We start from the raw sequence: 11,494 nt of genomic DNA on the forward strand, positions 1-11,494 counted from the left end.
CTTTACCATGCATGGAGGGTTTCACCCCAAATCCAGAGCCCTGAGACTGTATGCTAAACCAAAGGAAGGGGGAATAGAACTTTTTAGTGTCAGAACCACTGTCCTAGATGAAACAAAAATCCATAAATACATCAGGAAAATGTGATGCCCTATACTACAAAGTGAGTTCAACATACTTATCTGACTGCACTGTGCCAAGTTTGGTAGAGGAGGGATTATGGTGTGGGGCAGAGTTGGGAAGTAAAAAAGTACAAATACTTTGTTACTGCCCTTTATGTAGATTTTTCAGGTATCTGTACTTTACTTGAGTATTTATTTTTCTGACTACTTTTTACTTTTACTCCCTACATTTTTTCACAAGTATCTGTACTTTCTACTTCTTTTTAAAACAGGCTCCTTACTTCAAGTTTAACATGTCTGAGAAAAGCTTGCATTTCCGGTCAGCGTGGGTGCTGGCTCCTGCTTGTGAGCAGGTGTTTTTTGGATTGGGGGGGTACAGACACACCACACAGTAGAGGTAGAGGCTCTATTTTGTCCTCAGGACAAAGCTAAAAAACTGCCATGATTCTTCTTCACAAAGGACTACAGCACAATAGAGTGATTAGTATCATAACTGACAGAGATGTATGTCTGTCCTGCAGGATAATGTCCAAGTCCAGCCCAAATCCTCATGACGGTGCAAAGATGGACTCAGAGCAGAAAAAGCACACCAGCGCTTCATGCTGTTCTATGAAAAGTGACTTCTCAATAGAAGAACCTCCATTTTTCTGTGAGGAAGAAAGGTATTTTAGTTTTATCTCAACACCATTAGATCAACTCAAATGTAAACTCTGACATAATTTTGTTTTTCATTGTGGAGGCAAAGTCAACCAGCTATAAAGGTTTTATAATATGTTTTATAATATGTACAGTTGTGTTCAAAATAATAGCAGTCTAACATGAGTAACCAGATCAATCAATCTTTTTGGTAGAAATCATATTACTACATGGCAAATAAGTTACCAGTAGGTGTAGTAGAGTCATAGAAAGCCAACAGTGTCATGGCTGGCCGCTGCGCAGGTAGGAGGGAGGACCCCAGTATGCAGACTCCAAGACGGGTGTATTTACTCTCACACACGTTTATTTATTATATCTGCCAAAGTCACAACCATGAGCTCTCCCCGGAAAAACACCAGATGGGGGAGAGACGCGAAACAGACCGGACTTCAAACATGAACAAGACTTGGCACAGAACAGCGGACAACAACCATCAATAGCAGCAGCAGCAACAATGACACGACAACCAGCATGGGAAACACAAGACTTAAATACACAGAAGATAATGAACGAATGGAAAATAGCTGGGAGGGGAGTACAAGACAAACTAAACCCAAAGCACACAGACCAAGAACCTACCAAAATAAAACAGGAAGTAACTTGACACCCAGACTAAACACCTAAGGACAGCACGGCAGTATGGGGAGACAGACACCATAATAAAACAGAACTATACATAAACATAAACACTGGGCCACCAGCCCAGGACCGTGACAAACAGAGCCAACATTCATGATATGCATACTCCTGAGTCTGTGTAATTGAATAATTAATTGAAAGGGTCGTGTTCAAAATAATAGCAATATAGAGTCCAATCAGTGAGGTCATTCATTCTGTGAAAAAACAGGTGTCAATCAGGTGGCCCTTATTTAAGGATGAAGCCAACACATGTTTTACATGCATTTCTCACTGAAAACCTGAGAAAAATGGGCCGTTCTGTTCAAAAGAAAAGCGTTCTTTAAAATGTTGATTGGAGAGGAGAAAACATATAAAGAAGTGCAGAAAATGACAGGCTGCTCGGCTAAAATGATCTCCAGTGCTCTAAAATGGAAAGCAAAGCCAGACAGAAATGGACAAAAACAGAAGACTACCATTCCAATATATGGAAGAATAGCCAGGATGGCAAAGACTCAGCCAATGATCAGCTCCAGGGTGATCAGAGACAGTCTGATGTTACCTGTGAGTACTGTGACATTTAGAAGACACCTGTGTGAAACTAATCTGCCGGCAAGAAGCCCCCATAAAGTCCCACTGTGGAAAAAAGGCATGTGCTGAAGAGGTTACAGTTTGCCAAAGAACACATTGACTGATGTGTAGAGAATTGTTGAAACATTTTGTGGACTGATGAATTAAAGATTGTTCTTTTTGCGTCAAAGGGCCCCAGACAGTTTGTCAGAGGACCCCCAAGCACTGAATTCAAGCCACAGTATGCTCTGAAGACAGTGAAGCTTGGTGGTGCAAGCATCGTGATATTCAAATCTTTCTCTTACTATGGTGTCGGGCCTATTTATTGCATACCAGAGATCATGGATCAGTTTGCATATATCACAATCCTTGAAGAGGTCATGTTGCCTTAAGCTGAAGAGGAAATGCCCTTAAATGGGTGTTTCAACAAGACAACGACCCCAAACACACCAGTAAGCAGCAGCATCTTCGTTCCAGACCAACAAAATTAAATTTATGGAGTGGTCAGCCCGATCCCTGGACCTTAATCCCATAGAAAACTTGTTGGGTGACATCAAAAATCTTGGATGCAAAACCAAGAAATGCAGAGGAACTGTGGAAAGTTGTCAAATCATCCTGGGCTGGAATACCAGGAATCGTTCTGGAATGCCAGAAGTTGGTCGACTCCATGCAACACAGATGTGAAGCAGTTCTCAGAAACAGTGGTTATACAACTAAATATTAGTTTAGTGATTCACAGGAATGATGATTCCTAAAGATTTTCAGTTCATAAAGTGAATATTTGAGTTTACAAAGAAAAATGCAGACACTGCTATTTTTTGAACAGCCAACATTCATTTTTCTTCATTTCCTGTTAGGTAATTGGAAAAATTAAACATTTTTCTTCATGTTTTGATTTAGAATATAATGTGCAGTGTTCCCAATGCCTGGAAATAAAAACAATTTAAGGATTCTGAGCTTTACTCGTGCTTTTAAATGAACTGCTATTATTTTTGGCCACAGCGGCTTTTGTTAGCAGTGGAGAGAGACAGGAAATGGGGGAAGGTGTCCAGAGGATGCAAAATGCACCATGAGAGTATGAATGCCATGTAAGAGTAAAAGATAGATTTCAAAAATTCAAAGAAAAGCACAAGTTTCTGCAAAAAAATCATGCCACTAGCTGCAACACAGCTAAAATGATCACCAAATGAAAATAATAAAAGTTGAAAAAATTTACAAAAATGCCCGAGGAGTTCACATCAGATAGACAATTCATTTGCTTCATTCTGTTTTCGAGTGGTTGAAAATCACTGCAGCAAATTGACTAGGCATACCTTGTGTAGGCTATGTAGAGCTTGATGTAGAGGCTATGGGTTTGACTATACCACAGGATTTCTCATAGTTACAGAGTCAGTTCATAATAATAATTTTAAAGAAAGAATTCAGCGTGTAAGTACATACTGAGTTTGACACTACTGTAAAGGGAGAACCTAACTTGTTGGTGTCTCTCTATAAAGCACCTTGTCTTGATTTGGTGCTAGATAAATACAATTGAACTGAATTGATTTTTTTCTTTAATGTTTTACAAAAACAGAGCACATGCACCGTATATAGATCCAATATTTGTTTAAATTAAACTGTAAATTTATAAGAACATCACGTCATGTAAGATTTAAATTTCCGTTTTGTAACATTTCACTTGATAAATAGTCCTTAGGATGAAAAATAATCTGTCGTCTTCCTCAGCTGTGTAGCCCTGACCTCTCTAACTTACATCATTCTCCATCTATGCGTTACAGCTCTGAGGATTATAGCACAGCAGCTGTGCCTTTACCTCACATACATACTGTGTGACAAACTTCACACAGTATGTGTTTTTGCTGATATTTGTTGAGCTGTTGAAGATACTACATTTGACATTTCCAGACTTAAAAAAATCTACTCTTTTCATATTCACACTTCTTCTGTAGTGTTAGTTAGATGTTGAAATACCACTACTGGAACTTTATTTAGATCTGCACAATAAATGCATCACAGGAATAAGGAAAACAGATGTGTTGAAGGTGCAAGTGGGCCATGGGATTTCATTATTTTCTGAACAACCATCTCCATGCTGTCACTGGAAGCAACACCAGCCTGCAGCACACATTGAATTAACTAATTCAACAGTAATATTCACTAACCTGCCTATCAAATTTAAGTTCTCATTAACTGAATGTGCCAGAAGCTCCCTCCTGGAACATACTGGCCCACTTAAATCCCTGCTAGCATGTATGTTAATATAGATAAACTAAATTCTGTTGTAGTTGCCAAGTAGTGATAGTTGTAATTTTGAAGGTGTGTTTACATTTTCTAGACATTATACACATGACTTTCATTTATGTTGGATGAAAAGTCTTATAAAAATAATGCACAATTTTTATAAATCCTTTCATGTTTTCTTTTCAAAGGAATATGATTTCAGCTGAAACAACATTTCCTGTTAGTGGGCTACAGAAAAAAAACAGTATGTTTAAACTTTTAAAAAATATATTTTTAATTATTTTAGTTTGTTTGTAAAGGAAGTTGTGTTCATTTGATCTAACACTAATGTTCCTCTTATTTTGATTTAATGCACAGGGACGGATTGACCTCAGACTTCCACCAGTGATTGAAGACTGGACTAAAGAACATGTGAAAGACTGGCTGATAATTATGCTCAGAGTACCAGAGTATATTGCACAGAGTCTCTATGACAAAGAGTTTTCTGGGGCTTGCTTAGCCTCCTTTGAAAAAAAAGACTTGTTAGACCTAGGTGTTCCACCTGCTCCAGCAATACAAATCATAAGACAGGTAGAAAAATTAAGGAAGCCTTCAGAGACATTTGCAAGAACACCACAGAGTCATGATGAAATGAGAGAGTTTGAACTATGGAAAAGTACAGATATATCAGGAAACCCTAATGAATTTGTGGAAACTGAAACAGTGTCATCAGATACAGGAATTCAAAGTGAAAGCTCTGTAGTGCAGATTTTGCAGAGCGTAAGGAACACAATAAGATCAGTAATACATCAAGATACAACAGCTGATACAAATATGGAAATTACAGATAACAAAACAGCTCTACAACTAAGGAAGCCCATATGTCAAATTCGTCCCTTTGACAAAAAACACTGCTCCATATTCTACACCGAAAATGACATTCTTCCTCCTGCAGCTGGTCCAAGTAATCTCCTTGACCCCATCCACGAGTACCAGCTTCTGCACAGTGCAAATGAAGCCAGTGAAAGAGAGATCTTATATGAATTCACAACGGAAGTATTTAGCTTTGCTGCAAGCTGCATGAATTCACGAACCAATGGAACTATTCATTTTGGAGTGAGCAACCAACAAGGACAAGTAATTGGGCACACAATCACCTCTTTCAGTAAGTATAATGAGGTCTTTGAATCATTAGTGAGTGAATATTTTGAAGAAAAATATGTAAATGCTGCAAAAATGTGTATAAGGCCTCCAAATTTTATACAAGTTTGCTATGAAGATGGAACAACTTCAGACAAATGGGTGATTGAGGTTGATGTAGTTCCAACATATACAGAGACTCAGCAAAATCTTTTTTATACTCTACTGAATATTGCCACAACAGAAAAAAATCAGCACTGCAAAACTGAATGCCTCTTTGTCAGGAATGGCCCAAGGTCAATCAACATTTTAGCAGATACAAACCCCCGTGTGGTTCAAGAGGAACTTAAAAGCTTGACTGAGAAAGTCAAGCACTGGGCATCAGCACGCAAGTCAGCAGAAGAAAAGGATGAGCAACACCAACCACAAGGCCACCAGGGAGAAAGGCTAAAGCAGTTGATAACTCGTGGGAGAGATTCATTTGAGAATTCCCTGCAAGTCATCGTGGTTACTGATAAATGTCATTCAAACCAACTGGAACATTTGGATTTTCTAAGTGAGATGAAGTTGTTTGCTGTTCTTGAGTTTGACCCAGAATCAGATATAAATGGAACATGCAGTTTTTACAGAAGAAATCACATAGCGAATCTACACTACCCACGCATGTACACGACTCAGGACAGTCTGACTGCAACCATTACACATCTGAACTTGTTTAAGCAAACAAGTTGGATTTTCTGCAATGGAAAGGTGAATGAGGATAGTGAGGCAGACAAGCCTCTCATGCCCAGTGAATGGCTTAAGAAACGCTCTGGTGACATCAACACCACGATTTCTGTGCTCTGCAACCCAGATTTGCTTTACAAAGACAGACTCCTGGTGGTATTCATTCTTCACTCTGCAGTAACTGATATCTCGAGCCCTATGCTGGAGACATTCTGTGCTATCTATCGCACTCTAGAAGGAGCTGACAATATGGTGTGCATATGCAAAGACACTTCTGTATTCAATCACTGGAAAAGACTGATTGAGAGTCGGTGTATGGAAGACATCACTAGTAAATGCATTTATGAACTAAGTCTGAATGAAATAGCCAGTACCATCAAAAAACTCAAAGAACCTCAAACACAGTCCTCTCAGAGATATTTGACATCCACAGGCTCAAGCTCTGTCCAGCTGTCAAGAAAAGATGAAGAGCTTTTCACTGCTTTGAACATCTTAAGTGAAAATGAATGTGAAAACACAGAAATTGAAACAATGAATTCTTTTCAGGACTTTAAGAAGAAAACAGAGGAAGATTTTTACAGAGGAGGACAAGTTACATGGTGGAACTTTTACCTTTCTGAGAAGACTGGCAGTCTACCATTCATCAAACGAGATAAATACAATGAGCTATATGACCGGATCACTCCTGTCCAAGGCTACACAGTTCCATGTGTAGTAATAAATCTATTCCATCACCCAGGATGTGGGGGAACAACTCTAGCAATGCATGTCCTTTGGAACTTAAGAAGAAAATTCAGATGCGCTGTTGTTAAAAACAACATGGAAAGTAATAAGGAAATTGCAGCTCAAGTCATGAATCTGCTCACATATGGCAAACAGGAGCAACCAGGTTATGTGCCTGTTCTTCTCTTGGTGGACAACTGGGAGGATGTAGAAGACCTAAAACAGTGCATCCTGAGTGTTGCCAGTAATAGAAAGCAACATAACAGTCTCATGGTAATTATACTGAACTGTGAGAGAACCCAGTTTCCTGTTGAGATGTCCAGAAACAGCCATTTTGAAAATGTCTTCATCACCAACAAGTTGTCTCCTAAAGAGCAGCATTTGTTTTCTAAAAAACTTGAACAGCTCAAGGTTGACCATGAGAAACCAGAGACTTTCTATGCCTTCATGATTATGACAAATAATTTCAGTGAGGCTTACATCACAGATCTGGTGAGCAACACTGTTAAAGATCTTGACACTACTACCCAACAGGGTCAGTTGTTTTCCTTCTTGGCATTGCTGAATGCCTATGTCAATGGATCCTATGTGTCCCTGTCCCTGTGTGAAGAATTATTAGGCATAAAGAATCCCCTGTGGAAGCAAGAAACTCTTCAAGATAAAATGAATCCCTATTCCACACTGTTGATAACTTTCACTGTTGAAGAACATGGAACCTATCAAGCAGTGCGATTCTTGCACCAAATGATTGCAACTAAGAGTATTAAAGTTCTTAACCAAAAATGGTTATCACTGTCTGAGATAACAATCAACATCTTGCACTGTGACAGAATTTACAAGTCATGCATGGGAAAGGATTTTCTGGTCCAAAACATTCAGAGCATGCTCATCACACGCCACAGAAAAGAACAAGGAGATGACAAAGACACATTGTTTTCTCCTTTGATTGAAGAAATATATGCTGAGGAAGGACCTGACAAAACCAAAAAAGTCTTAGAAAGAGCCATAGTGAGGTTTGACAGAAGTGCAACACTGCCACAAGCACTGGCAAGACACTTCTACTTGAAAGAAAAAGACTTTATATCAGCCCTAGATTGGGCTTTGAATGCACAAAACAAAAATTCAAATTCCTACATTGCTGATACAGTTGGACAAGTTTACAAGAGCCACCTCAAAAAGAAAATTAAAGATCCTCTGATTCCTGAAGAACTTGATGAATGCCTGACATTAGGTTACAATGCTGTAAATGCATTTCGGGAGTCCCAGGAGCTAGCTAAGGCAGATGAGCAAGTAGATCCTTTTGATCTACGCAGCAGAAAGAGACCGAAGTCCTATAATACATCAGGCTATGTTGGAGAAACAGAGGTAATGATGATCCTTCTCGACGTCATTAAAGATCTCCCTCTTGCTGGTGTCAGTGGCAGATATAACAGAGATAAAATGCTACAATTTCTCAGAGGTCATCTTGAAGTGAAAACTTTATATGATCCCTGCAACACAGCCACAAGTGAATTTGTGACTGTGCTGACAAAACACAAGATGTTTCTGATCTCCTTCAAGCCAAGGCTGAAAGAAATTTTCAGTTTTTTTGAGACTTATTTCACATACCTAAAACCTAGGTCAAAGGAAAGGGAAATAGCTGATGAAAGAAATAAACGAAAAGTATCTGACTACTTCAGAAAATACATGGAAATCTTCAGTAGTTCAGCTGAGGAGAAAGCATCTGAAAAGGTCAGAAATCCTAATCTGAGTCTCAGTCAGGAGTTACAGGACCAAAAGTACTATCTGGAAACAAAGCGTGCAGACACATTTGCTGGACTTTTGCAGTGCTTGACTGACAAGCATGGTACAGAAATGGAGCACATTCTCAAAAAATGGAAGTTTATCTATGAAAATTCATTCTCTGTTTCACATACAGTCAACTTCATCCTGGCAAACATAGTTTTGCACAGCATCAAGCCATCTTCAAAGTTACTGAAAAAATATGAAGAGCTGGTTGAACTTCTGAATGAGGAACTGCAAAAAGAGGGCACTCATTCAAATCTAACAGAGCTGTACTACCTTTCCATGCTGCTCCTATGGCCTACAAGAGACAAAAAGCTTGAAAACTTTGCAGCATACCAAAATATCAGCACATATGTCACATCAGTCAAGAAATCATTTCATCGGCGCTTCTCTTACATGTTTCCAGCAAGAAGTGCTCTAACTCATTTCTTTCTTGGCAAATCCAGTGGACTGCAGCGAATAGTTTCTAAAGTGAAACTTGATAAAATTCTAGCCTGTGTTTCAAGACAAGACCTGCACCAACTTTGGCAGAGTGGTGCAGCATGGAACCAGCCAGAAGTGCAGAGGGAGTTATTAAGGATCAAAGGGAAAACAGAAAATGGTGACATTTATGTTAACTATGGAGCCAATCTAAAAATGCTGGTGCGTCCAGTTTATTTGGGTGATATTCGAAGTGGATACAGCCAAGAGGAAGTATCATTTTACCTTGGATTTACCATGGAAGGCCCTGTGGCCTATAATGTTAAGTATGTAAATAACCAGTGAACATAAAAACATAATGTGTTGTTGGAACACGGTTTCTCTGTCTGGCAGCAGAAATGGAAACATGGGAACCCAATAGTGCATTCTTAGGGAAAATGTATATGTACTAATATTTTGCTCAGTACTGGGCTGATTACCAGCTAAGAGACCTAAGGAGGAGCATTAAGTAATGTAGCTGGTATCAGGTATATCATGTCTTGTTATTTGTATCTGCGGTTGCATAAAATTTCCTGTGTGCATGCATCTTCATTTGACCAAGTTTGTGAAGAACTGGCCTCTTCTGGCTCTTGATTTCTAGTCAGTGTTTACCCACTATTGTTTTGTAGTATTCAAGGTGATTGTACAAGGTATATTTAAGTGTTAGATGGCTGCTATGATGAAAAATGTTTCTTTTTTATTTTATTATCAGAATCTTTGGAAGGAAAAGAGGAAGACCATAGAGAAAATTTACAGCAGTAGTGAAGGAGGACATGTAGAAAGTTGGTATGACAGAGCAGGATCCTTAGAGGATCATCTGCCTCTTAGCACCCTCCACTGTGGTGACCTCTGAAGGGACCAGAGACAAGTATCTATATAAATATTTACTAAACATGAGACTGAGTTCATCACTTAAGGTTGCATGTCATGTTTCTACTCAGACAAGATAAATATTGGTTTTACCTTCATTGTTAAAGATTTTCAAATTGTTGGATGTTTAATGTAAAGTTCAAGCACATGTATTCTCATAGAGAAGTCTAATTCATGGATGTCAATACATTTATCTGTCACATACAATATGATGTCAAGGTAAATATATCAAAATTCTGTCAAACTTATTATTTAAAGTACACATGATAAAACTTGTGTGTGTCAGCGTGCCTGGGCCATTGACCCTGGATTGTTGTGTTTCAGGATGTTTGGGAGGTTCTCACACTTTGTGGGATTTGGATTGCCTTTTCCATCTTGTTTCCTCAGTTTTGTCATTGTCAAGTTCACATGTGTAGGTCTGTTAATTAACTTCCTGTTTTTCCTTTGCATTGTGAACTTTGTATTCAGTTTTGCTTCCTCTTGTCTCAGGGTGTTCTGCTCACCTGCTCTCCCCAGCTGTTTCCACTTTCCTCATTAGGGTTAGGGATTTTTTTTTATTTTTTTTTTTAACTCCAATTGTACTTTGTTTTGCTGTTGTGAAGCACTTTGTGATTTATGTCTTGAGAGGTGCTATATAAATTACCTCTTGTGTATTTATTGTCAGTGTCCTCCTTCTGTTCTTTGTAGCATTCTCCCTTCTGTTGTCTTTTTTTAAATTTTTTTATGTGATTTTTTTTAATTGATTTTAATTCATTTACAAACACAGAGAAAACAAAAGCAAAAACAGGGGGTGGAAAACCAGCCCTAACAAACCCAGTGCTGCTTCACACACACAAAAGGAAGAAGAAAAAACAAGCAAAAGCAACAAAGGAAGAAAAATAAATAAGTAAATGAATATAAAATAAAAATAAAATAAGAATAATAGAAATACACATGAATAAGAGTAAAGGTGCATTTAGTTTCCTCCTCCAGTCTGAATCGCCTCACATCCATTTTAAGTCCAAAGCAGGCAAAGAAGAAAGAAGGTCAACAATCTTAGGGGTTAAGTAAGAAAGACTCAAGTGGTCCCCAGAGTTTCAAAAATATGCCTGATTTGTGGTAGAGATCGTAGGTCAGCTTTTCCAAAGGAAGGATGGCAGAAATCTGAGCAATCCACATATTTACTGTAGGGACATGTGGAGAACTCCTTTTTAACAGAATACACTTCTTCGCAAGAAATCGAAGAATTGTGAACAAAAATTTAGAGTGTACATCCAAATGAGGTAACATTTAAAAGTTAAAACAAAGGAGTCAATATAAAACGTGTACCCAAAATGTCTTGAGTCACAGAATGAATATCTTTCCAAAAAGCATGTATATGATCACATGACCAGAATAGATGAAAAAAGGTACCTCTGTGTTTCAAACATTTACAACAAAGATTGGAACGATTGGGAAACATTCTCTGAAGACAAACAGGAGAATAGTAAGATCTATAGAAGAGTTTGAAATTTTGTTCATGTAAAGAAATAGATGTGCACTGGGGGAAAGTCCCATTACAAATCCTCTGCCAATCTTCGGGGCTGAATTT

The 11,494-nt window shown here is 38.4% G+C and overlaps 1 protein-coding gene across 1 annotated transcript; it reads left to right on the plus strand.

The window, feature by feature from the left end:
- Nucleotides 1–398: 398 nt before the first annotated feature.
- On the plus strand, nt 399–10,545 carry LOC115776294 (sterile alpha motif domain-containing protein 9-like). Its single transcript, XM_030723911.1, has 4 exons — nt 399–517; nt 642–782; nt 4,431–4,490; nt 4,617–10,545. The coding sequence occupies exons 2-4, from the start codon at nt 646–648 to the stop codon at nt 9,358–9,360; spliced, it is 4,941 nt and encodes a 1,646-aa protein (XP_030579771.1). The 5' UTR covers nt 399–517; nt 642–645; the 3' UTR covers nt 9,361–10,545.
- The last annotated feature ends 949 nt before the right edge of the window (nt 10,546–11,494 follow it).

Source organism: Archocentrus centrarchus, unplaced genomic scaffold (assembly GCF_007364275.1).
Source record: "Archocentrus centrarchus isolate MPI-CPG fArcCen1 unplaced genomic scaffold, fArcCen1 scaffold_30_ctg1, whole genome shotgun sequence".
In the NCBI taxonomy this organism is placed as follows: Eukaryota; Metazoa; Chordata; class Actinopteri; order Cichliformes; family Cichlidae; genus Archocentrus; species Archocentrus centrarchus.

What these genes read in the sequence shown, in the direction of transcription:
- LOC115776294 (XM_030723911.1), top strand. Translation starts at nt 646, where the DNA reads ATGTCCAAGTCCAGCCCAAATCCTCATGACGGTGCAAAGATGGACTCA. An exon ending in TTTTTCTGTGAGGAAGAAAG is followed by an intron (nt 783 to 4,430) that starts GTATTTTAGTTT and finishes TTCTTTTCAAAG; the next exon opens with GAATATGATTTCAGCTGAAA. An exon ending in CTACAGAAAAAAAACAGTAT is followed by an intron (nt 4,491 to 4,616) that starts GTTTAAACTTTT and finishes GATTGACCTCAG; the next exon opens with ACTTCCACCAGTGATTGAAG.